Here is a 24,875-nt window from a genome sequence, read left to right on the forward strand (position 1 = left end):
AAACATTTTTAGCCAATCAAAATCAAGGAAACAAACAAAGAGCACGAAGAAGAGAACAAAAGAGAACGAAAAGTCTGCGCGTGAAGAAACTTAATACACATACCATGACAAATACAGTTGCAGCTTCTCTTTGTATCTTTGTATTGCTTGATGGGCTTTTTGCTGTTGTCAATCTTTAGCTTTTAACTGCATTTCTTCGCTATTTTTTCTGGATTTATATTTTTTGTTTTTTTGCGCTTGTCTCCCATGCTTTCAGTGTGGATATTCCGTAGAATCGAATATTATTAAGTGTAGATATTAATATGTTTTGTATCCCAGCCAGTTCAGGCACGTGCTGCCCCCCAGTCCACAGTGCACGGGGCAGAATAAGGTTCGGGCCGGCTTCGGGTCTCAGGCAACAATTATGCAGTCGGTCGGCAGGCAGGCAGGCAGGCAACTCGTTTTTCTTACCTGTCCCTTACCTGCGCTGCGGCGCAGTGGTGGGTTCGTGCGCTCCGCAGAGTATAAATACCACTGCCAGGACGTGAGACCAGTCAGAAACTCGTCAGCCAGCATCCGCAGCGAACGGTTCATCAGATTTTGTTCACTGTAATTCATCCACACCCACATCCACATCAGCCATGTCGTCCAGTGAAATCTATCGCTATTACTACAAGACGTCCGAGGACTTGCAGGGCTTCAAGACGGCAGCCACTGAGCCCTACTTCAATCCGATGGCCGCCTACAGTCCGGGTTTGGGTCCGGGCATGACCCACTATCAGTTCAATGCCAATGCTTTGGCCAACTCGGGCAACGGCTTCATCAGCTTTGAGCAGGCCAGCTCCGATGGCTGGATCACCTCGTCGCCGGCCAGTCATCGCTCAGAGAGTCCCGAATATGTGGATCTCAACACCATCTACAACAATGGCTGCCACATGGGTCACCACCAAGCCCAGCAGTACGGACTGAGTCTGCAGCAGCCACAAGCAACAGCAGCAGCTGCAGCACCAGCAGCAGTGTCCATTGCAGAAGTGCCGATGGTTCCGCTAGCTGCAGTGGAGGTCATGGGCTCCTCCAATGTGGGCACTTGCAAGACAGTGCCAGCGCCTGCCGCCGTCAAGCCCAAGCGCAGCTACACAAAGAAGAATCAGCAGACTGCCGCGACAGCCACAGCCACCTCCGCACCATCCACCATCAGTGCCAGCAGCTCCACGGCCGCGGCTCCAGCCAATCTCTACGCTGATGAGTTCCAGAGCTTTGACTTTGACAACTCCGCTCTGTTCGATGACAGCGTGGAGGATGACGACGATCTAATGTTGTTTGGCAGCGGCGGCGAGGACTTTGATGGCAACGATGGCTCCTTCGATCTGGCCGATGGCGACTGTGAGGATGCCGCTGGATCTGCAGGCGGCAAGAAGCGTCGCAACAAGCAAATCCCGCCGGTGGTCAAGAGGAAGCGTCGCCTGGCAGCCAATGCCCGGGAGCGTCGTCGCATGCAGAACCTCAACCAGGCCTTCGATCGTCTGCGCCAGTATCTGCCCTGCCTGGGCAACGATCGTCAGCTGTCCAAGCACGAGACCCTGCAAATGGCCCAAACCTACATCTCGGCGCTGGGCGATCTGCTCCGCTAAGAGGGGTGACGTGACAGGACACCAAAGTTATATTTGTTATCCAGTTTGTTGGAGCCTTGCCAAATGTTGTACCTATAATACCTGTAAATAGCCCAGTAGTAAATTATCGCTTGTTTATTGTTTAGTTAGCTAGTTTAAATGGAAGACAATGATTAAGAAAAAACAAAAAACAAAAAAACAAAAAATAAAACCACAAGTAATACATCTAAATAATATTCTTTGTACTTAATTTTTGGGGCAATTTCTGGGAAAGAAAAAGGAAGGATCGATCCGTAGATCAATATAAATAATTCAATTCAAATAAAACCAAGAAAAAGTACCAAAGAACTGCAACTAAAATAGATTAATAGAAACATAATCCTGAAGGGTAAGTCGCCAGTCGATCATATTTGATGCTCGTTCCGCTTTTCAGCATTTGTTTTGATCCTCTGCAGACTCGACTTCCCTCCTGCACGCTTATCTGCCCGGGGGCATCAATTCTCACACAGTCGCGCCTATTGAATTAAACTTTATTATATGGGGTAAGGTGATCGATTTGGCGCTTCGCGATCAATTTGTAGACAGTTCGACAAAATTAGGGCCTGCCCAAAACAAATACGCGAACGATACGTCCGATACGTCCCATCCGTCCCATACAGCGTCAGCGATCCCCAGAATAATTACACGGCACGGCGCGCCAGAGTGTAGCTGCCAAATTAAGTTAAGTGTTGGGATGATCTGCTTTCAGCAGGAGTCGCAGGAGTGCAGGAGTCGCAGGAGTCGCAGGTCGCATGCAAGTCCCGAAAATCAAGCGCCGCCACTCACAAATCGTTTAAAGCGAACTCTTCGATCGATGATCGTTGCTGGCGGATAAACCGATGCCAAACAGAGGGGGGAGCCAAGAGGCAGCTAAGCCAAGTCTTAAGCCCCAAAAGCCAGGCGATTCATTCAGCAGAAAGCAGAGCAGCACCCGGTACGACAGCCAGTCCGTCAGTCAGTCAGTCAGTCAATCATTCGGAAGATCCAAAACCAATTTGTTGATAGCGCGACTGCTGACGATCGACTACCTTTTCCGCTCGCTCCCCAGGATCACATACTATGGTATGGGAATTGGAGCGCTTGTAGGCGGCAGACGAGGGTCAGGCCAGTGGGCTGGGCAGGTCATGGCAGGGCAGGGCAGGGCAGGGCAGAGGATGGGGATTTCGTGGGCTGTTTCTGTTTGTTTTATAAAATCATTTCGCGGCAAAGCTTTTTGGGCCCCCGTTGGATATTGGCTTTACCCGGGGATTTAGGCATTTCGGACCTCATAATCAAAACGAAATTCACATAATTAGTTGAGGCGGCACAGGCACTGGCGGCACCGCCATCGACAGGGCAGCTTCGTTAAATTGTTAATGACTTAATTTAGTGGTCGCGAGGTGCGGGCGTCTCCCCAGGGCCCCTGGGCAATTATAACTATTTGTATGCGGATACCCTCGATATCCTGCCGTGATACCTGATCGCCGTCGCCGTCGCCTCGCTCTTGTTAGCGACAATTTACGACTTCGAACGCTTCCGCACAAAGCGTTGCCGTCAATTTGTCAATTACACAAATTGTTTGGGTCCCATGCCCCCGTCCCCGACACACAGACACACACACAACAACAAAAGATGCGACTCGAATTCGACTCTTCCTGCCGTTCGTTGGGAGCTTTGTGCAACCGAGCTACGTGAATACATATCTCCCTGCCAGTGCCACTGACACTGCCACCTGCATGCAGCTGCACAGATTCGAATCCAGCTACCAAAATGCAACTGCCTGCCAATACAATTAGTTAGAATTCATGAATGGGATCTCGACCCCAGTCAGCTTTTGGCAATGCCGCCGCCAACAACCGCAGCAGGAGCAGGAGCAGGAGCAGCAGCAGAAGCAGAATCAGAAGAAGAGCAGCAGGAGCAGGGGCAGAAGCAGAAGCAGGAGCTGAAGAAACAGCAGGAGTGGAGTGGAGTGTGGAGTGGAGTGGTGGTGGGAGCAAAAGTCTCAAAGTTGCCTCGCATGTCTTTGTCAATTTATAGACAGCTTGCCTGAGCATTATTAACACGTATTATTATGCATTCGATGTCCGTTTCGTTTCGGTTGTGGTTCGGGCTTTGGGGTTCGGTTCGGCTTGGCTTGGCTTTGGGTGCACATTTTGTGGAGGATCGACAGGCAGCCGGCTGGGGCACGTATGAATGCTCACAAAATTTGTCATGTCGATAATTGGCGAGCTTTATTTTGAAGTTCTTGAGGTTGGTCCTGTGCATTTTGTATAGTATCTCTCCGTGGCCAATAAAGCATAAGTAGTTTGCTGAGCATAGTAGGGCTCGTAAGTGTATCTCCATCTCCATATGCATCTGCATCTGTATCTGCGTTAAATAAGTTAATGAGCTTTAACACCATCAATTTGTCACTTCTTGTTAGTGTCGCCATGGGGCAGGATCGGATCGGTCTGGATCGCTTTGGCTTGGAGAGGTTTTCGGTCTGAGGCACAAAAACGACAGCATGGTTTTCGCTTTCTTGCACTGAAGATGTTCGTTTTTATTTTAAGTTTCCTTTGGTCAATGAATGCATTTTTAACTGCAACTTTGTTTATCCTATTAAATATTGTTTTCAGTTCCAAAACTAATGGTTGGCTTGCATACAAAAATTTTTCTACAGGTAGTCGCCAGCTATCGATTGTACTCTCTGAACCTCTGAACAATTTTAAATTGCGGTTTTTCCATCGTTTTCAAGTTATTTGTATCTGTTTTCCTTTTTTTTTTTCATGCCATTTCCTTTTGGTTACAAAACATTTTCTCATGCCTTTTTGGGCACATTTTCCAACAATTTTTTTTGAAAGAATCTAACCACAAGACAAGTATTATTTTTGTATCTTTTCTGCCTATTTGGTTGCGCCTTCAACTTCAAGTGCAGAGTGCAGTTTCCGTTTCCGCCGATGTGTGTTTTGGCATTGTTGTGTGAACATTTTGCGCTGATCCTTTAATTGTTGCGCAAGACTCCGGCAACCCAAAAAATGATATCCGAGGTTTTGTGATTGATGCCTAGTCCTGCTGGCCTCTGCTGGGATCATCATGGATAGTCGTCGGAGCCTTTCTTTCCCCCAACTCAAGTCGCGTGTGCATTGATGGCTGTGTGGGCCTCGGTTTCGATTTTAGCCAAACTCAAAGTCCCAGGCCAAATGAGCGCAATTATTAAGTCATAAAACGCAGAGCGTACAAATGCCCAAAAGTCTGTAATTAGCGACACCAAATCACGCCAGCCACGCCCCTGCACAGTTCCAGGACCAGTCTCAGTCTCAGTCCCAGTCTCACTTCCACTTCCAGGCATTGTGTGCGGTCCCGCAGAAGGGAAATTACCTGACTGGGCGGATCTACGCGAGAGTGAGGGAGTGAAAGTAGCGGAAGGACTCTATTAAAGGTCACCCACCGTTTGTTTAGGGAAGTTTTGGGCCAAAGGGCAAGAGCGTAGCGGCAATTAGTCAAACGATTTGCTATGCATCTTCCATCCCATCCCATCCCATCCATCAGCCATCAATCAGAGCAGGATCCGATTACCGATAATCATCATCATCATCATCATCGGGAGCACTAACGGATTTCACCGTTAACCGTTTGACAAATAATTCGCACGGCCAACGGTACAACGGGCTCTGCTCTGCTCTGCTCTGCTCTCTGCTGCTCTCTGCTGCTCTGCAAGATCTCTGGGTAACTCAATTAGCCACACAGAGACGCATCATCGGCACAGTTGAGTGACTTTCGGTTTTCGGCCTTTGCCTCTGCCCCCATCCACAGCAAGAGACTCTGACTCTGCCAAGTAGGTGGGCCACCTACAAAAGCCGAGAGAACCCAAACCCAAATCCATACCAAAAGTTCTCAGTATCTCACGCTGCAGCCAGCAAATCATCGAAGATGGACAGGCAGGACAGGACAGGGCGGCGGCCAGTGAAAGTGCATCAAAATCAAAGTCTTTGTGGATGGTTTTGACAATTTTTTGGCGAGGCATCAAATTAACACACAACAAAAACGTAAAGATGCTACCAAAAAGATAGCAGAGCTACAAAAAAACACCCAGGAGATGATTGTCCAACGAATTCAATATGCTCTACCAATGAATGTTGATCGATCCTGTGGTTTCTCTTTTGGTATTATGTTTGTGGAAGGAAAACCTATGATGTTTTGTGTGTTATGATAGAATTCCTCATTTAATAATTCAAATAAAAATAATAAACAATGCTGTAGAAAGTTATCTGCTGTAGGGGCCCCATGCAGCATCTTCGTCTATAGAGTATTCATCGTTTAAGAACCCCCCAAAAATCCTTTTTGGCTGTATGTTTTAACTGAAATTGCCACACGCAAGCCATCGCCCATCGCTTTGTCGCGTTAAGATGCGAAGATCTCTCTCTTCTCTCTCTCTCTCTGGGCGATACGAGAGCAGGGGGAGACGGAGACCAGTCTGAATATTTTGGTCTGGACTGCGATTTTTGTACAAAAGATTCTTCTCTCCTCTCGTCTGCCTCTGGGCATGGATGGTCCTGCCCGTTGTCTGTAATTTTGTATTGACATTGGGTCATTTGATACAGTTTTCCAGCTCATTTGCTTGTAATTGGGCACCGGAGCCTTGCACAGACTCCACATGAGATCCGTGCCTCCCTCTCTCGACCCTTCTCTGCCAAAATGTACGCTCAGGTTGACGACTTTTCAAATTATCAGTAATATTTTGGAACTTATATATTTATTAATCAGGATTTCGTGTGAAAAATGCGACCAGGGTGCCCTCGTATTTTGTGCTTAAGCCCGGCTCAGCAGACAGCAACATGGACAACTGGACAACTGGAGGGTACACAAGAGAACAGGACTGGACTGGACAGACGACCGTCCCATCCCATCCCATCCTATCCAATTTAATGTCAACGACGTCGGTGGCGTTGGCATCACTTCATCTTTTGCCCACTGCCAAGGGAACGTCCTGAAACGTCTTTCGGACTCGGTTTTTTTTCTTTCGTTTTGTTTTGTTTTGAGCTGTGGCTTTGGTTTTGTGGCTACCACCTGCATTGACTTGACTTTGGACTTTTTTTTTTTTGGACTGTCTGTCGCGACTTGGAGTGAGTGTGAACTTAATCCCTTGGCCCCAATTATTCAAGTAATTAAGTATTAATGTGCGAAATTTTATCACCTTCGGCCAGGGGTTGACTTGGCTCCAAGTCGGGTTGAGTTGAGTTGAGCAAGCCGTGATTTTCCAGCCGATTTGTGTTTAAACGATCGTGAAAGTGGGGCTTCTTGAACACAATATTCGCACGGGCGATGATCGCTCGAGCTGGAGGGAGTTTTGGTAAGGATTACGAGCGGATTTCAGTCAAAGTTTGGACTGCAAAAAGAACTGTGATCTGTTTGATAATCCATTAAAGCAGAGATTCAATGCAAATACTTTATATAACAAATCCCCTGGCACAATTTCCGAACAGAATCTTCTTAGAAAATCCACACCAAGACTTCATCAGACTTTGAGTGACGGCTAATAAAATATTTGTGATCAAGGAGCGCCGCTTAATGCCGACAAAAGGGATCACAGGCATCGGATCTTGTCCGACATGCAATTAGTAGATATAATCCGTGTGATTCCATCCGACTAAAATGTCAATAACAATAAATTCCTGGCGGCTACGGGGTAGGCAATCAAGATAGCAATGTGATCAGCTCATAACTGTCAAAAGGCAATCAATTGATTTGCCCAATAGCCCTGTAGAGTCCAGTCCGATCCGATCCGAAGGCGGTTCAGGGAAGCTATGGGTAGAGGTGCATGTGCTGTGTACGGGGTATGGGGTAGGGAGACCGCACAGGACTCGCTTCGCACAATATTTTAGAGGCGTGTTCCGCCTGTCAACATTTTATGTTGGTGGTCAGAAGAGTCAAATTGTGGTCGCAGCAACTGATACAGCAGCAGCAGCAGCAGCGATGATGCTGAATGCTGATTCCTATGCTGAGAACCTCCCGGGTGTTCCCAGGCGCAGGACAGGTCCTTCAGCAGACAATAGAACAATGGCAAGTCCTTTGTGTGTTGGCCAACGAAACAAAGGCAACTACTTACAACACATTATGACACGAAAATGAAATGAAACTGAAAACGAAAACGAAGGCCTACACACCACACCGATCCAAATCGTCCTAGTCCCAGATCCTTGGAACCCATTCCTACCCATTTTATTGCCCTTCGCCTTCGCTGTGCCCTGATTCATGGCTATTGCTCTATTTCTGCAGCTCCCGGCGAGTCCTTGCGGCACATCTCCCTGTGGCTCCTTTTGATGCTGGTCAGCGCATTGAATTTGCGTGAACCATAAATAATTTTATTGCTTAATTTTTTTGTGCTCCAAGGCTTTGCGGCGAGCACTCTCTAATTGAATTGCGCGCTCTGGAAAATTTTACATTTGTCTCCGCACCACCAAAAGTTCCATTATTTATTTGGGAACCTCTTTTCTAAAGGATATTGGAATTTAATGTAAATGAACTTTTTTGTTTTCGTTGCTTTTGGCTACGGCAATTGGAAAAACGATTTCAAAATTATGTACGCCTTGTGTTGGGTAATTTGTTAATCGAAACGATTTATTATAATATGCAAGTCTTTTTTTTTTGTATTAAACCGAAAATGAAATCGGAGTTAAATTTTCTATAAAAATTGTGTAAATTGTCTCTTTGCTCAAGACAAAAAAAAAGTAAAAAATATAAAAAATATAACACGTTTGTACCTTTGTCATTCACAATTTTCCGCACACAATTATTAAAAAAGAAAAGAACATAAACAATTTTTGAAAACTTAAACTTTGGCTTGATATATCTTCAGATATAGCCATTGCACAGTGGGCGGAAATGCCTTTTTTTTGGCATTAACCCCCAAAATTAAGATGTAATATTATCATGATTTTATTATTACTCGCTTTAAATAAATGTCCATTCTGATTTTAATGCTTTTGTTGGCAGATGTTTTATTTCTAACCTAACCTCAAAATAGTAATCTTTGTTGGAGTACAAGTAGTAAGATTGCGCGGGGTTGGTCATATTGTTTATGTTGTAGTGTGTGTTATTGTATGTATATTTAAATAGAGTTAACAACTTAAGCGCATATTTGCGCAATTTCGAATTATTTTCATGTATCCAGACAAGGTCAATATTCGTCGAGGCGATTTGCTGGAAATTTGGTTGAGCAATCGGCGCAGCATAAGCTTTGACTGGATGTGCCAACAAATAAATGATGATTCTCTTCCAGAGACTGCTCTAAATGACATCAAAATAAAAATAAAAAACTTCATTGCCCAAACTAATAAGAAACTAATAATAACTAATAATAACTAATAATAATAAAGCAAACAGACATGTTGAGCGATTTAAACAAACAAAATCAGAAATATCATTTTCCATTAAAAGGGACAAGGATAAAGGTGGACGGCCGTTTCTAGCTTATGAAGAAGGAGGATCGCGTTTAAAACGAAAATTGGCTTCGGAGCTTTCTCAAGAAAAGTCAACAGCTCTCTTTATTCACGCAGCTGCCATGTCTGCTAAGAAATCTAGGGATAAAGACACGTCACATATTCTTAATGAAACCTTAAAGACTGCTAACAAATCAAAGCTAAGGGAACAACTTTCACATAAAATTCCCATTATGTTGTCAGCTGATGAGGCCTTAGCCCTTATTATTGAAAATTCGTTTTCCAAGCAACAATACAAAAACATACGAGCAATTTGTATTGAAAAGAATTCCAACATATTTCCAAGCTATGCATTTTTTAAATGTTGGAGGAGGAGAAGGCGTGGTCGCATCGGTCAGAAAATTAATTCGAAATTGACCAATAATATGAACAGCCAATATGCCAAGTTTCAACATTCTAGCTTTACCGTGGAGGTTAATGCCAAAAAAAACGGCATTTCCGCCCACTGTGCATTGTATAGACACTAATAAATAATCCCATAAAAGGTCACACATTTTTATTTGTAACCTATTAATGTTGTTGGATATTGGCGCTATAGATGCCGTGTAAAAATTATTTTATATTTATTGCCCCGACTTTTATTTTGTTTTTAAAAGAGTTTGGGAGTATATTGCAATTTTGAAGTATGCGGATGTGATCTACTCAACTAGACCTACAACTTAATTATCGTTCTGTGCTAAGTATTCCATTAGATTCATTTTGTTGCAATTTGTTAGTGTTATTAGCCCAAAATCTATCGTACTTTTCATACATAAAATATTTAATGTTTAATGTTTTCCTGTATCCATTGCTTAAAATTTCATCTCAACCCTTAGACAGCCATTTGTGTATCAGAGGATTCTTCTAGCAGTTTCATAGGCAAACCAATTATTATGTCTGGGGATATTCGGGGCTGGCCAGCTGACGCACCGATCTGTTCGGGTTCTGGTCCTGGTGCTGGTGCTGGTGCTGGTACTGGTGGCTGGCACACGTGTTCATTTGGCAGGCATGCGCGCGATTTCGGGGCTCAATTGGGATTTGTAAGCCGAGCTCCGTCTGTGTATCCTTGTCGGCCTCACACCTCACTTCCCCAGGTTGCGGCAGGCAGCCACAACCCTTTGGCAGCGATCGTTTTTGGGGGCTCCGACTGGCTGTGCTTATGGCCATGTCCTTTAAGCGGTTTATCCTGCTGTTGCCGTTTCTGGTGTCTGCTCTTTCGCTCCTGCACTCGTGCTTATCGGAAGTCAAACAGTAACACTGCAGCAGCGGGCATGGACCTGAAAAAAAACCCAACCGTAAAAGAAACATCTATACAAAAAATATACACACAAGTAATACATACATATGTATGTATGTACAACCTGAAGGAGGAAGAGCAAGAGGAAGGAGTAGGAAGCGGAGGAGCGGACCCAAGCGAGCGAGCGTAGGCAATCCAATTTTCGAAGTCAAAAGTGGCACCAGATGACGGCGTGCGCCGCACGTTTGTTCTGAGTCTTAGTCTCAGCCAGAGCGGATACCAGGAGCAACAGCAGCAGCAGCAGCAGCAGCAGCAGGAGAACATAGTAGCATATGTTGCACTTTGGCTTGCAGAGAGTCTATCTATCTCGCTTTGGCCGCCAGTCAGTCAAACAGCCCCGAGTTGTGTCCTTTTTCGCTGGCTTTCACTCGCACGCCACGCGGCTCTTCTCCTTCTTGTCCTGCAAGACAGCAAATAATAATAATAATGATAATTCCTTATTGTGTGTGCAAAGGCGCGCCAGTTGGCTGGCACTCAGGCAGGCAGATCCATCCAACTGGCTAGATACATATCCAGGCCGTGGCCTACGGGAATTGCCGAACCGACATAAGGCACCGCCGCTGCGTCTAGTTACAGTTATCCGAAATTTGCTCTTCGGTAGCATTTTTTTTTTTTTTGGGGAACGAACCTACGACGCAATTAAAGCCACATCAATCAAAATTAAAGACAATCGGGCAGCGATTTTTAAACGCGATCTAGACACGTGATAAGAAGCCCAAAGACACACCGGCGATTTGTATAGAATCATTCCACCGAGCCAATGAATGTGCCAATGTGTCTCAAGGTAAAAGTTATTATATTCGTATTAATACAATGTCGTTCCCAAACAGGGGAAATTCATAATTTGCAATTCGTATCTGGGCAATGGCTATTTTTGACTGGTGCCCCCATAAATATTGAGTAAAATATGTCAACGCAACTGAAAATAATTCTACATTTCGAGTAAAATAAATTCTGGAAACTACATTGATTCCATTTGTTCCGGGTAAAAGCTCTCGAAAAGCTCTTGTAAGCGTTTCGATAGTTGGCTCCACATCAAGAATTGCTCATCTCTGGCTGAAGTGTCCCCCAGTATTTGCAGCCGGGCAGATTCGCATCAGTTTCCAGAGCGTTATTGAGCAGCAAAGACCAACACAATGCCCATCGATACGGGGGAGATAATAAAGGCCTTGGCTATTTTGGCTGAACATAGAAACATTCAAGTGACATTCAAAGAGTCGATGAAGGGAGCGGCTATTTGTGCAGCTGGGGCTTTGCTGGGCGGGCTCTTGGGAGGAGCCCGAGGCCTATCTCTGGGCGGCGCAATTGGTAGCCTCGCAGCCTATGCAGTGACCGAAGGTGAGTGCGAAGTTATGAAACACTTTCAAACGTGCAAGTGGACTTATGTATTGTAATTTTTTTCGTAGGAAAATTCAAGTCATTGCGTGAAATTATTCTGGAAGATTTGACGGAAAGTCAGAGGGCTGAACTGGAGCAGCATGTGTTCAATGCTGTGGCCGATGTTGGCTACTCGGATGTGCTAAGTATTGGGGCTCTAATAATGAGTAATGGACGTGTACAAGATGTTGCACTTAACGTGCTCAAATCGTTTGCCACCGAGCAGCTGGGTTATACCATCGTAGACTGAACCTCTCTGCACCCTTGGCAATGTAATTGAATTTTTAAAAGTTTTCGCTACAAATAAAAGCATTTATGTGCATTTTCTTCTAAAAATAAATATTGATTTGGGCATTGGTCACGAACAATGGAAGAGTTATTGCACACTCCTCCCCCTCCCCAACGTCTCAAATTGTCTCAAATATCTTTTGCCTTCAATCAGTCAAAAATCAGAAAGCTCAGCATTATAGAGGACAACATCGGATTGTTTATGCTTACACTTGAGCTTTTATCTCTCTTATTCGAGTCTACGTCTGTGGTCTCCAATACTCTAGAGTCGCGCGCTTAGAGATCTAGCAGATCCAGCAGATGTTGGAGTATCACAGAATTTGTGCAACAACAGCAGCAGGGATCATCATCATCATGATCATCAGTGAGTCAGTGCTCTGAGCGCACAATGCAAAGGAGCGTGTCTCTTTTGGTTAGGCAAAGTTCCATTCAGGCAATTTTAATAGAATCATTCCACCGCGCCATGGAATGTGCCAATGTGTGTCTCCACGTAAAAGTTATTGTATTCGTATTATTAAAATGTTGGGGAAATTCTTAATTTGGAAGTCTTAAATAGTCGTTTCAAGTGAGCATTGCTATTTGTGACTGTTACCCATAGATATTAATGTAAATATATTAATTATAAATAAAAAAACATAGATATTAATGTAAATATATTAATTATAAATAAAAATATTTATTCATTCCATTTGCTCCGGCTAAAAGCTCTCGAAAAGCTCTTATAAGCGTTTCAACAGGTGGGTGAATCAAGAATTGGTCATCCAGGTCATCCATTTCCTAGGAAAATACAAGTAATTGCTAAAAACTAATATGGAAGATTCGCCGCTCTTATCTATTAAGGTTTTTTATACCCGTATTCGAAGAGTTAAGGGGTATATTAGATTTGTGGTAAAAGTGGAAAAATCCAAAAAGCTCAGCGTTATAGAGGAATTCTCTTATTCGTGTCTACGTCTATGTCTGTGGTCTCCAATAGACAAGAGTCACGCGCTTAGCGTCACCAAAGGCTCCGTCAGAGATCTAGCAGATCCAACAGATGTTGGAGTATCACAGAATTTGTGCAACAGCAGCAGGGATCATCATCATCATGATGATCATTATGACCATCAGCAACAACTGTTACAAGCAGTAAAAATAAGATAAAATTCAGACTCTTAGGGAAATTGCGGCAAAGAGCCGAAACAAAAAGAGTCGTAGACAACTGCACTGTAAACAATTCGGAGTGAGTGCTTCTTGGCTCACATGCAGGCCATGCAGTTTCTGGCTAAATTCGGCTCAGTGTGCGAAGGGCAGGTCAAAATAATTTGGCTCACTGCGGAAGCAGAGGAACAGGGGCTAAGGGAAATGCAACTGGAACTGGCAGACAGTTTCTGAGCGACAACCAACCTCTCTTCATCCCTGTGTATATTTGTTGTATCTCTTTCTATGGCATGGCCAGCTGTTGCTCGAGTCGTTGGCTGCTTGCTCGTCCGTTGGGCTTGCTCGCATCATCGTGTGGCTGCCACGTGTCGTTGGCAAGTCCATTGGGCAATTGGTCAGTCGAACAATGGCATGACCTGACCAATTAGTATGCATGCGAGTTTGAAAAGTGAACTTAACCTGCGACTAGCCGCAAAATTATCCAACAACAACAACAAACACAAACACAAAGCATATGCATATCGGAGAGCATATGCAGATGCAATACATACATCGGGTTTGGGATCTTGTGGACCTGCGCAGCAGCTGTAAAATCAATCAAAAAGTTGTCAAATAAATGTCATGAATACGAATTCGATTATGTGAGCAGGATATGGCCCTCCTGTGGGTGCATAAATTTCCCCTTTTATATTTCCTTATAGCCAAAAAACTCGAATACATTTGCTATTCAAAGCTATTCACAATTTGCCCGCTCGTCGCTGAGGAACTGACGCATCCCTTCGACCACTGAGTTGCTGCACTGTTGCGCCTGCGCCACTTGCTCCTCCGATAGCTGTCGCATGCGCACCAGGAGCAGGGAGGCATTGTGCAGCGACTGGGCCATGCCCTGGTTGATCTGCACCATGCCGTTGATGAAGCAGTTGTTGCCGCCGGCAAATCCCAGCGGATTGAGTGGAGCCAGCTCCGTTGATTGACCCAGCAGCTGGCAGAGGGACGGCAACTGGGCGATCTGCTGCACAAATTCTTGCACATTGGCAAGCGACTGCTTGCCTTCCTGCCGGAAGCTATCGACCAGGCTGCCCAATCCCAAAGTGCAGGCGCCCAACTGATTCGTGATGTTGACCGTGAACTCGTCCAGATTCCAGCCCGGATTGCAGCTGGGATTTTCCACCAGCAGCTGGTTGGTCTCGAATATGGCATCGCTCAGCTGGGCCATGGCATCGGCGGTCAGTACCTCCAGATTGCCAGTAATATCCTGCACTGTGCGCTCCAATTTGGCCTGCAGTTGGCCGGTCGTCTCGTCGCTCACATTGATGGCGATCTCGGCCAGATTGTTCACCACCATGGTGATGGGTCCGTACTCCGTCGTCTCGCTCTCCGTGTGGGTTTCATTGAGCACCACTGTCTCGGCATGGATCGACTAAAAGTGTTGTGATTTAATGTTGACTCGGTATATCGTCAGTGAGTGACTTTTACTCACAGTCAAACCTAGGAGCAGACAAAGTATTCCAATGGTATTCGTCATAATGTTTTCGTTCTATTGTTTCTGGCCCCCTTGATTTCCTTGGTATATATAGTCGTTCATATTGGAATCGACAGCGATAAGGCAGGGCAGGCAATATTTTGGACAACTGAACAGGCATTTGCCATTTGCCTAATGAAGCGATACCCTCTCGCAGGCATAAGGTGCCTAACATAATTGTACGACACTTTGATATATTTTTTGGGTGAATTGGAATGGTTCAGAATATTGTAAAGCATCTTTAAAGCCATGTCCTTATGTTTGTTTACCGTGCCAACAAGTTAAAGGCAATTTCAACAAGATTAACACATGGATTTATATTATAAATTAGTCGTAATTCAGTCACATCGAACCACTATATTATACTACTTTAATGCCAAAGAAAACAAGTTGTGGGAACTTTTTTATATATTTTTTTAAAGCATTTCCTTACAGGAATGGATGGCTCTTGCATGGACAGTATTCCAATAGGCTGACACATCATAAATGTTTTCCCCTGCCATTCACTTGACATTCACATTGGAATCTGCAGCGATAAGGCTGTACAACGGAACATTAGCTTGATGAAAGATACTGTCATCTCTCTTTTTTGGATACTTACTAGTGGATACTTCTGTACACTTTGCACTCCACTTAGAGGGGAAATCGTAGATGGTTTTTCTTGTGAAATACATTTGTACGCATGTGATAGTTCCCCCCCATATGGTTTTTCCTAGCGCGTTTTCCACGTAACCACCTGTAACTTTACCGAATCACATTCACTTTCACATAGTGGAGAGACCTTCAACTGAACTGCAAAGATACCCAATGATACCACGTATCTTTTAGCTGTTTTCGTGCATCAGTTTCAAGATGAGGTTGGCTGGGAGGACACTGCTGCTTCTGAGCTTTCTTTGGGTAATGCTTGGAATACTAAGAATAAGAATAAAACGCATTTCAACAGGTAATACCCTTACAGGCGGAGAGTGAGGGCAGACGGATTTGGTACGAGGAGGGGCCGCTCTATGAGTCCACGAAGCTACTGATAGCCGAGCAAAGATTTAGGGCCGATCAGCTGTGGAATGACACGAACCAGGCGATTTATGCACAGGCCGAGCAAGTGCAGCAGGCCAAGGACACCCTGGACACGCATCAGCGGCAAGTGAGCGCCCGGCTGGAGGAGTTCTTTGACCACCAATACACCGTGGAGTGGGGCGCCTGCTTCAAGCAGCACGAGCGCGAAGTGGCGCATTTCAATCGGGAACTCATCGACAAGTACAGCATCTGCCGACAGTCGCTGGACAACGTAATGGCGCACTTCGAGCAGGAGGTGGTGGAGGAGGCCAGCTTCCTGAATGTGGCCGCACAGAAGATCGCGGATCTGGCCAAGATCTGTCAGGTGTGGCAGCTGAAGCAGTCGAACTTCAACCATGCCGGCGTGCTGCTGTGCACTGTGGCCGGCATCGGAGGCATCAATCAGCGCCTGGCCTCTAGTCTGGAGCTATGCTGGGACATTCTGCTGGAGATGTCGCTGGAGGAGCTGGACACACCCAGTTGCAGTGCCTATCACCAGCTGAAGATGCAGTTCGATGCGGTCTATGCCGGCATTGAGACCTGTGTCATGGAGTAGCGAAAAATAAACGATGCTGCAAACGATAGCCATCAAGAGCCAGAACTTTCGCTCTCTCTCTCTCTGGCTAAGCTCTTGCCGAATTGTTTACTGAAACATTGCCCCTATGCAGGGGTTATATATAGCGTTAGGAATGAGATAAGATGCGATTAGCGGTCTCCAATCAGCACTTAAGATGGTATTTTTACGAGCTGTACTCGTAGTTCTGGCGATAGCGATAGCTGATCTGACCACTGCTCCACAGTTGGATTTCACCGCTTGGCCGGTCAAAATGTTGCCTAAAGTATCCCTGCTCTGGCTGAGCTCCTTCGTGCTCTTGTGTGCCGTCGCGAGTGCCCACCAGGAGCTGGAAAATCTGCTGGCGCAGCAGCAGAAGGACTTGCAGCTGTCCAGCACTGAGCTCGCGGCTCTGCGTCCCCTCTACGGCGAGCTCCAAGCCCAAATCGACTATCTGTACAGTCTGAAGCTACAGCAAGGTGATGGCAGTGCTCAAAACGAGGCGCTGGCCGAGCCCCAGGTGGATGGCAGCTACCTCCAGGCATTCGACGCGCTGCGCAGTCAGTTCTCGATCTATGTGGATGAGAAGCCGAGGGTTGTCTACGACACATCGCTGCCCACGGTGGAGGAGCTGATTGGAGAGCCCAGTCCGGACATGACCAAGGAGCAGCAAGCGGAGTTTGAGGATCTGCGGGACATCTTACAGGATGTGATCGACGAGGCACAGGAGGGGATCGATGATCTGGTGGAGAGCGCCATTGAGCTGGAGACCATTTTGCTGAGCATTAACAAGCCAAAGATTGTCACGGCTGCCCTTGGCGGCCTGGGATTCATGTCCAAGTACTGGGGCATGGCCGAGATGGCCGCATACTGCAGCTACTCGCATGTGCCGCAGTTCCAGGTGGCCCTGCAGGCCGTCAGCGATGGCGTCGACTGCTACAGCTACACCACGGGTCTGGTGCTGCGCATCCAGCACGAGACGGTGGCCTCCGTACAGGAGATCCGCAAGAACGTCCGTAGCCTGGTGAAGATCTACAAGAAGATTGCCGCCAAGCAGACCACCACGGGCAAGATCCTCTCGGGCACCATCAACGCCCTGAGTGCGATTCGTCGTGTCCACGATATCATAGCCGTTGGCATCGAGGGCTATGGCAAGCTGAACAACGAGCTGCCAGGCGCAGCCCTCAAGTCGGCCCAGTGCGGCGTGGAGTTTGTCAATAGCATTCCACAGATGGTCGAGACGGCACAGAACCTGACCGCCTGCATCGTTTACGTGGACAAGGACAAGCCGAGCTACGAGTTTACCCTGCCGGAGGAGGATCGCTATTGGAACACAGGCGCCGAGCCCCCAGAAATACCCTACGAGAATGATGTGGATGAGGATGATGCCGATGATGAAGACCGGGACAATGTGGATGACTATGTGGATCACAGGTAGTGGCGGTGCAAAGCGAATGTGGCTCGTGCGATAAGCCAATTATGGCTAATCGGCATTAAACTTGAGATTGATAATGCGCGACAACGATCGATATGATTAAAGTATATAGTGCGAACAAATGCCAGAGGGAGTGCGATTGTTTCTTGGTTCATTGGGTAACTGGATCATTGATCTTTAATGCTTCAGAGGAGTAACAGTGTGGGGTTACTCCCGACTAGACTAGCAATGACTCTTTCACTGGATGCGAGTATGTGTACTCTCCCGATATGTGTATGACTAGATTATGTAGATTCTGGACATCTGACTCGTCATTCGTGACTGCTCTGACTAGACCTAGACATCGCTCTCCTTGAGCTGGCGTACATACTGCTCGCTCAGGGACTTGTTCAATCCATCCAGATTGATCTGGGGCGTGACCGCCTGCGGAGTGCTCTGCGACTTGTGCACATTCCTGGCAGTGGGACTGGGCGGTGGTTTCTCCGACCCATAGGCCTGGGGTATGACAATCACGTCGGCCATCAACGTTTGGCGACACAGCGCTGAGAGGGCGCTGCCACTGGTTGAGGGGGATGCAGACGATTCCTTGGGCGGCTTCTTGCCGCCGCGCCGCAGCTTGGAGGTGAGTGTGGCGAAGCCAAGTTTGCTGGAGATCTTTGCACTCCGGCTGACGGTACGCGGCAGACTCTCGTAGGCACTGGAGGTGCCGGCACTCTCCTGATCGGTGGATACATCCTGTTGGTACTGCTGCGGCTGCTGCTGCTGCGGCTGCTGTGGCCCCACTGCTCTGGCAGCTGCTTCAGTGCCTCCTCGAATGCTGCCAGCACTGACGCTCTTGTGGAGCGGCGGCGACGACGCATCGCCACCGGCTGTGGGTGTGGGAGGTTCCTGACGTGGCGTTACCGGCGCACTCTGCAGGAACTGCGCCTTTGCCAGCTGCAGCCGAATGGCCCGCTCCGAGAGGGGCGTGGCCGGACGCTCGGGCAGCACTAGCTGTGGTGGGGGGAACTCAAAGTGCTTGGCCTTGGTGGGGGTCAGCGAAGGGGTGGTCTTGCCCTCCAGCTTGCGCTGAATGCGGGGCAGCGTGTTGTCCTCCCGGTTGGGCAGCGTCAGTGGCGGGTGAACCTTGGAGAAGGTCGAACCGGAGCTCGTCTTGGCGATCTTGTGCTCAATGTTGTTGCTGACGGTGGCGCTGTGCGACTTGTGCAGCGAGTTCTTCTTGTAGAGATGCGCCTTTCGCGGCGGCACGGGCGGATTGGCCAGCTGCATTGGCATCGGCATCTGCCTGGTCGGCAGCTGTGCCAGCCTCTTTATGCTGTCGCTGGCCAGCGGTGGACGGACCAGTAGTGATCCCCGCCGCAATCCCTCGCTGCTCTGGCACTTGCGCAGCGGCTCCACTTTGGTGCGGAGTGGCGACAGGCGTTCCAGGCTGATGGATTTGTACAGATTGAGGGGCCGTGGCTGGTTCTTGGCTCTCTCTGACCTCTCGGATTTTTCCTCGACGCTGTGCGTGGGGCTGTCCAGCTCCTTTTCGATGAGTGCAATGCCCTCGGAGGCGCTGGGCTCCACAATGGTGGTGAAGATCTTTCGCTTGGTCTTCACAAACACATTGGCATTGTATGTACGGGCATGGGGCTCCGGCAGCGGAGGTGGCACAAATCCGCCCAGTTTTATGGGTGGAGCTGCAGCTGCAGCAGCAGCAGCTGAAGCAGCAGCAGGTGCTGGGGGAGGCGCAATGCATTGACTCTGTTCGATCAGTTCACCGGGTTTCACCTTGAGTGAACCGTAGATAACATCCCCTGTGGCATTGGCGGTGTCTGCCTCATTGGGGGCCGTTGTCGTGAAGGAACCCAGCCGGAAATCATCGTCCAAGGAACGCTGTTTCACCCGAAAGTTCTTGCGGCGCAGACGACGCGGTGTCTCCAGGACGCTGTGCGTATCCGCATCGCTGCTGTCGCTCTCCGTCTTGCTGTTTTGCCGCGAACCCATCTTGCGCAGGCGCACCACCTTCTTCTTGGCTGCATTCGCAGTGGCACTGCCATTTGCATTTGCATTGGCATTGGCATTGGCCATGCCCATGTTGGACCGGCAAAGGGTGCCCGTTGTGGTGCTAGTCTCAGTCTCGTGTTCCATGGGCGAGGCCACACTGTGATCCGTGAGGGCCAATTGATCTCGACTGGAATTGTCGCAGGTGGCATACGCAGAGCTGCTCTCCAGCTGCTGTCCATCCTCGCTCGTGATGTTAATGTCCGGCACAATGTCGCGTGGATAACGATTTGTGCCGCCCTCTGGAATGGAACATCGAATGGACACAACGTAATTTAATAGGTTCTATATGAAATGAATCAATGTTATGCCTACGTATGCTCAGCTTGAGGCACTGCAGCGATTCGAGCAGCCCCTGCAACTCCTCCTGGTATTCCTGTGTCCGCTCCTCCATTGTCTCCTGACAGCAAGCCTCGTCCAGTGGCGACTTTTGGCTCTGACATAACAACAAAAGAAAAGGGAAAAACTGAATGTGTGACACTGCCACTAATACAGGAAGTTCTGATCCACTTACCAGCTCTGACAGGCGTCCCAGTTCGCTCTGAACATCGGATATGGCATTCAGCACGGTCGCCTTCATCAGGTTATTGGAGTAGTACGGATAAATGCTGCGAATGCTTAATACAACGGCCTGGCACTCCCGCATCGAGCTGTGCTCCAGCAGATCCGGCGAGGCATTCTTTAGATGGCCAAACAGCTCATCGGCACGCTTCACTGCACCGAGCAGTGGGGCCAGATTCGTGTGCGATTCAAAGCTCTGCACGCGTCGAGAGTTGCTAGTGGGGGTAATGACAAAAGAAAACCTTTAAAGGTGCGAATACTTGAAGGGTTATGGGTGGCACCTACACGTAGTCATTGCACTGCACTTCCTCATATTTGTAGATCGGAGTCTGCTGCTCTACCAGCGTGTGGGCGGTGACCAGCGGCGAGGCGGTGTCATGTATATGCTCTTCCACCTCCACCATGACCGCCTCGGGCTCGTCGTACCTCTTACACTCGTGATCCGTGAGGGCGTCGGTGCTGTCCTCGATCTCCTTCAGATGATCGTTGACATCATTCAGCGACAGCGATGAGGCCTGCTGTGAAATGGCCGGCCCCTGGTTGCAATTTGGCGCCACACTGTCCAGCGAAAGGGAACGACTGAGGGTGGGCGAGTGATCTGAAGTGGCTAAAAGCGGGTTGACCATTAGTGAAGTAAACTCATCCGTTGAGTGTAGCCAACCTTTGTTGCACTCCTTGTTGATGCGTCGCACGTCGATGGGACAGTAGCCCGGATGGAGCAGCGCGAAAGTGGAGGCCTCCGGTCCAATGCCCCTGGCCTTCTCCCATTCGTAGAGTTTCCGCGTAAACTTTCTCGAGATGCCCTCAAATTTCATCACCTCGCCGTCGGAGGTCTTCACCTCGATCTTCTTGGACGTGTGATCGGGTGCCACGATGGCCTTCAGTCGCGACAATCTGCGGGTTAAGCGTTCAATATCAGTTCGACTGCTGGGAAAGTAACTCGAAGATTTGGACGCACTTCTCCTTGTCGTGCGGCTTGTGCTTGTACCAGCGATCGTCGTCCGATCCGCGACGTGTGGATGTGGACGTGGAGTGACTGTGCTTGGAGCCGCGCTTAAGGGAATCGTTGTCCGAATTCATGCCACCGCCAGGAGCGCACTTCAAGCGGTTCCATTGCTCTAAGGGAAACGATTTTCAGTGGATGGGGTGTCTGTTGATGGGGTCTGTTGTCCGTTGGCGGTGACTCACCCAACTTTTTCTGAAACTTTTCGGGCAAGTCCTTTTGGTCCGGCAGAGCACTCAGGCCTTGTCCCTCCAGCTTCATTTGCCCCATGCTCCACAGATTCCAATCGATTTTGGGCTTCACCTCGCCACTCTGGCTCCTGGCCGTGGGACTACTGGCCGTCAAGGGTTCCGCGGTGGTGCCGTAGGAGGGGCTGGCACAGCTCTGCTGCTTGGCCCGCCATTTGTGCAGCTTCTTCTTGAACTGCGGCGTTAGATTCTGCTCCAGCTGCTCGGTGGACATGAGATCACTGTGCAACAGCTGGGTGGGTGAATGCTCGTCGCTGCTCCGCTTGCCACTGCCACCGCCAGCACCGCCACCGCCGCCGCCGCCACTGCACAGCTTGACACCTGAAAGGGGGGGAAGCGTATGAGTCTCCGATTTGGATTGGGGGAGTGTGTGGGGGGATCGGGCTCCTACTGCGATTACTGGCGCTGGAGCGCTCAAACTCGCGTTGCTTTCGCTTAAAATCCGAATCTAGTTTGAGTACGAGAAGTTGATAATGTTGAAATACCTCGCCGTCATCGGTACCTGGGAAATTCTTACGATTCGGCGTTGTCGGCTCTGAGAAGTCGCCGCTGGACAGATCCTCGCTCTCTGCAAACAAAACGCCAGGGATTAGTACTAGGTCCCGAGCACAGCAGCGCAGCTTGACTGTTTGACTGCTTTACGTACCGAATTCACCAAAGAAATCCGAGTGTCTGGAGGGACTACTGGGCACCGACGAGTTGCCCGGAGAGTGGACACGCCGCATGCGTGGCATTGTCTGACTGCCTGCCATATCCTTGGGACTCTTGAGCGGCGAATGCAGCTGTGGCAGATCGCTGCACACCTGATTCAGGTTCAGCGGACTCGGCGGCAGCTTCTGGCGTCGACTGCTGGTGGACTTGATCTCCGCCACATGATCCTCGGGCAGCACCTCAAAGTCAGAGAATGCTTTGGAGCGACGAAGCGATTTGTTGGATGACGATTTGATGGGCAGTGCGGCAGCGGCCTTAATACTATCCAGGCGCTCATCGGTGGCCGATTTGCGGAGCTCCACCTCAAAGTTGGAGGTGCGCGAGTCACAGCGTGTGTCGCTCTTGGACGAGTCGCGGCCTGAAAGAGCAGAGAAGTCTTTTAAAAGGAGTCTTTAAAACAGAATGTTCAAGGGAATTACGAATGTTTTGACGTAGGCCAGCCTCGAGATCATCCATGGAACTGGCCGAACTGATGGTGCCGGGTGTGCCCCCCGTATCGCTCATAAAGTGTCCAGACGAGGAGCTTATAACGCTGTCCGCCGAGCTGCTGCCACCTGCCTGGCCAATGGGAACCTTGAGGTATCTGCGGCAGTGTGGCAATGGGAAAAAGAAACTTGAATCGAGTCTGTGAAGATCCGCATATGTGTATGACGCTACCTCTCCACCTCGTGGTTCAGCGGCACAAGGACGCTGGTCTCTGGTGCTCCTGCCGCGCCAGTGGGTGGCACGTTGGCCCTCTCCCATTTGAATGCCGCCTTCACTTTTGTCCACTTGGATACCTTGGACTTGTTATCGCTGTAGGTGCTCTGGCGTCGCAGCAGGTACGGACGCGACGAGGAAGACAAACTCTTCATTGGACGCTCGCCTTTAATGAACATATTGATGTCGTCGTCCATCATGGATTTGCTGCGCTCCCGTATGCTGTGTAGGATCGGTATCTATTAGGTTATTCTTGGGGTAGCCAATGTGCCATGCTTACCGCTTGAATTTGCCCTGCTTGAAGGTTGGCACCACCTCAGTGCCCATCAGAGACTCCAGCCAGGTGAGCGAGTGCTCCAGCTCAAACTCCGTGTCGTTGGTGCTGGTCCTGGGCGGCTGCCTTGGCCTGTCCGTGGGCTCAGCTGCCTCACTTGTCGTTGCTTGCTCCGCCTCCTTCTCGCCCGCCTCGTTGTCGATGATGGTGGCCAACTTCTGCTCCAGGAATCCCTCCAGCAGCGCATAGGTGCGTGTCAGTTCGTCCATGGCCTCGATGGCCGTGTTTAGGCGAGTCTTAAGCGGCTCAATGGTGCCGCGATCGGCGCGATACGGCTGACAGAAGAAGCACGTGTGCTTTCCATGCTCGCACACCGGCAGATCCTTGGCCTCGCGTCGCTCGAAGTTGGGCGAGGCGGAGAGGTTGCGGGCACGCGAAGCCACGGCGGGAAACTGGAAGATGTTCTCCTCGGTGCGGCCGCACATGGCCGGCGGTGCCGTGGGCAAGGACTCATAGTGCAGGACATTTTTTGTTTTCTGGCGGGATCGTCGTGGCTTTGGCGGTGGTTGTAATGGCTGCTGCATTCCTGCTGGTGGTGGTGTTCCCTCGTCCAGATTCATTCTGAGGCGCGTATTTGATCAATCGGATCGGATCGAATCGGATCGGACCTGATCTGTTTGTTTACTCTGCCAGATACGCCACTAAAAACACACACAAGACGAGAGAAACCAAAAAATTATCAAAATCGCGAGATTTGTTTATAAAAGAGGAAGACAAAATGTAGAACGTCTGCCGCCCCACACACACACACATGCAGAGAGAGAGAGAGAGAGAGAGAGGAAGATCGTTTGGGTGGTTTATGTGGCTGTGATGAAAATGTCTTAAAGTGTTACGAATAAAATCCACGAAAATGTAAACAATACTTTCGAAACGATACGAAATATCCAATTCAGCACGTTTCTCCACATGTGCAAAAGTTTTTGAATATTTTCTAAAAATATTCACGCGTGTGGTCACTTAAACGGAACGGAACGGAACGGAAAAACAATCTCGAATGCACTCCACCTCCACTCCGGCCGTGCTTCGCTATACGTATTTAAGTGCCTTCGGTTCGGGATGGGGATACCAAAACCGATCGACAGGCTGGCTGCCGCTGCCCACCCTACTCTACTCTACCCCGCGGATGAACAAATAATAAAATCACGTTAAATAGAAAACGCTGCCGCAAACTATTTTTAAAACGCTGACACTCTTTTGTTTGCCTCCCCCATGGCGATCGAGCACCACTCCCCACTCCCCACAGCACCACCCATCACATCACCCATCATCACACACTGTGAAGTACGCACCGCCACACTTCCTTTTCTTTCAATTTTAGGTTACACACAATTCATATTTCTTTCAATTTATGCGAAAGTGCACGCACTTGACTGGCCGAGATGATGGGAGATGGCGCAGATCATGTACATATATACTATATATGTACATATCTGTATCCGCATCTCTGTCGGTTTGTATATACTTCTTTCCCATTACTTTCACTAGGCGCGTTTCGTTTCGCCACCACTCTTTCAGAATGTTATATCGAAAATGTTGCCACACATTGA

At 48.6% G+C, this 24,875-nt stretch overlaps 6 protein-coding genes and 1 long non-coding RNA gene across 7 annotated transcripts; 4 read left to right on the plus strand and 3 right to left on the minus strand.

Moving 5' to 3' along the window:
* The first annotated feature begins 620 nt into the window (after nucleotides 1-620).
* Nucleotides 621-1,795, plus strand: LOC111075750 (protein atonal). Its single transcript, XM_022369224.2, has one exon. The coding sequence runs from the start codon at nucleotides 621-623 to the stop codon at nucleotides 1,608-1,610; it is 990 nt and encodes a 329-aa protein (XP_022224916.2). The 3' UTR covers nucleotides 1,611-1,795.
* Nucleotides 1,796-9,729: 7,934 nt separating this feature from the next.
* Nucleotides 9,730-11,280, minus strand: LOC111075740. Its single transcript, XR_002607968.2, has 3 exons — nucleotides 10,990-11,280; nucleotides 10,407-10,761; nucleotides 9,730-10,341 (listed from the first exon to the last, which is right to left on the minus strand). It is a non-coding gene; the product is annotated as an uncharacterized LOC111075740 (long non-coding RNA).
* LOC111075739 (protein C19orf12 homolog) lies at nucleotides 11,266-12,067 on the plus strand. The gene is made up of 2 exons (XM_022369209.2): nucleotides 11,266-11,699; nucleotides 11,768-12,067. Exons 1-2 carry the CDS (start codon nucleotides 11,498-11,500, stop codon nucleotides 11,986-11,988), a joined length of 423 nt encoding a protein of 140 aa, XP_022224901.1. The 5' UTR covers nucleotides 11,266-11,497; the 3' UTR covers nucleotides 11,989-12,067.
* Nucleotides 12,068-13,804: 1,737 nt separating this feature from the next.
* On the minus strand, nucleotides 13,805-14,710 carry LOC111075728. Its single transcript, XM_022369197.2, has 2 exons — nucleotides 14,644-14,710; nucleotides 13,805-14,583 (listed from the first exon to the last, which is right to left on the minus strand). Exons 1-2 carry the CDS (start codon nucleotides 14,686-14,688, stop codon nucleotides 13,897-13,899), a joined length of 732 nt encoding a protein of 243 aa, XP_022224889.2. The 5' UTR covers nucleotides 14,689-14,710; the 3' UTR covers nucleotides 13,805-13,896.
* Nucleotides 14,711-15,334: 624 nt separating this feature from the next.
* On the plus strand, nucleotides 15,335-16,357 carry LOC111075738. Its single transcript, XM_022369208.2, has 2 exons — nucleotides 15,335-15,582; nucleotides 15,644-16,357. The coding sequence occupies exons 1-2, from the start codon at nucleotides 15,538-15,540 to the stop codon at nucleotides 16,292-16,294; spliced, it is 696 nt and encodes a 231-aa protein (XP_022224900.1). The 5' UTR covers nucleotides 15,335-15,537; the 3' UTR covers nucleotides 16,295-16,357.
* Nucleotides 16,358-16,524: 167 nt separating this feature from the next.
* LOC111075743 lies at nucleotides 16,525-17,848 on the plus strand. Its single transcript, XM_022369217.2, has one exon. The coding sequence runs from the start codon at nucleotides 16,566-16,568 to the stop codon at nucleotides 17,727-17,729; it is 1,164 nt and encodes a 387-aa protein (XP_022224909.2). The 5' UTR covers nucleotides 16,525-16,565; the 3' UTR covers nucleotides 17,730-17,848.
* Nucleotides 17,849-17,852: 4 nt separating this feature from the next.
* On the minus strand, nucleotides 17,853-23,843 carry LOC111075742. Its single transcript, XM_022369215.2, has 12 exons — nucleotides 23,275-23,843; nucleotides 22,953-23,216; nucleotides 22,715-22,878; nucleotides 22,231-22,653; nucleotides 21,976-22,152; nucleotides 21,522-21,905; nucleotides 21,292-21,451; nucleotides 20,995-21,227; nucleotides 20,619-20,940; nucleotides 20,287-20,548; nucleotides 20,088-20,208; nucleotides 17,853-20,014 (listed from the first exon to the last, which is right to left on the minus strand). The coding sequence occupies exons 1-12, from the start codon at nucleotides 23,751-23,753 to the stop codon at nucleotides 18,063-18,065; spliced, it is 4,941 nt and encodes a 1,646-aa protein (XP_022224907.2). The 5' UTR covers nucleotides 23,754-23,843; the 3' UTR covers nucleotides 17,853-18,062.
* Nucleotides 23,844-24,875: the final 1,032 nt, after the last annotated feature.

This window comes from Drosophila obscura, unplaced genomic scaffold, assembly GCF_018151105.1.
Source record: "Drosophila obscura isolate BZ-5 IFL unplaced genomic scaffold, ASM1815110v1 contig_150, whole genome shotgun sequence".
NCBI classification, from domain to species: Eukaryota; Metazoa; Arthropoda; class Insecta; order Diptera; family Drosophilidae; genus Drosophila; species Drosophila obscura.

What these genes read in the sequence shown, in the direction of transcription:
- LOC111075750 (XM_022369224.2), top strand. Translation starts at nt 621, where the DNA reads ATGTCGTCCAGTGAAATCTATCGCTATTACTACAAGACGTCCGAGGAC.
- LOC111075739 (XM_022369209.2), top strand. Translation starts at nt 11,498, where the DNA reads ATGCCCATCGATACGGGGGAGATAATAAAGGCCTTGGCTATTTTGGCT. An exon ending in AGCCTATGCAGTGACCGAAG is followed by an intron (nt 11,700 to 11,767) that starts GTGAGTGCGAAG and finishes TTTTTTTCGTAG; the next exon opens with GAAAATTCAAGTCATTGCGT.
- LOC111075728 (XM_022369197.2), bottom strand. Translation starts at nt 14,688, where the DNA reads ATGACGAATACCATTGGAATACTTTGTCTGCTCCTAGGTTTGACT. An exon ending in GTCTGCTCCTAGGTTTGACT is followed by an intron (nt 14,584 to 14,643) that starts GTGAGTAAAAGT and finishes CAACACTTTTAG; the next exon opens with TCGATCCATGCCGAGACAGT.
- LOC111075738 (XM_022369208.2), top strand. Translation starts at nt 15,538, where the DNA reads ATGAGGTTGGCTGGGAGGACACTGCTGCTTCTGAGCTTTCTTTGG. An exon ending in TGCTTCTGAGCTTTCTTTGG is followed by an intron (nt 15,583 to 15,643) that starts GTAATGCTTGGA and finishes ATACCCTTACAG; the next exon opens with GCGGAGAGTGAGGGCAGACG.
- LOC111075743 (XM_022369217.2), top strand. Translation starts at nt 16,566, where the DNA reads ATGTTGCCTAAAGTATCCCTGCTCTGGCTGAGCTCCTTCGTGCTCTTG.
- LOC111075742 (XM_022369215.2), bottom strand. Translation starts at nt 23,753, where the DNA reads ATGTGCGGCCGCACCGAGGAGAACATCTTCCAGTTTCCCGCCGTGGCT. An exon ending in CTGAACCACGAGGTGGAGAG is followed by an intron (nt 22,879 to 22,952) that starts GTAGCGTCATAC and finishes ACACTGCCGCAG; the next exon opens with ATACCTCAAGGTTCCCATTG. An exon ending in GTGCAGTGCAATGACTACGT is followed by an intron (nt 20,549 to 20,618) that starts GTAGGTGCCACC and finishes TACCCCCACTAG; the next exon opens with CAACTCTCGACGCGTGCAGA.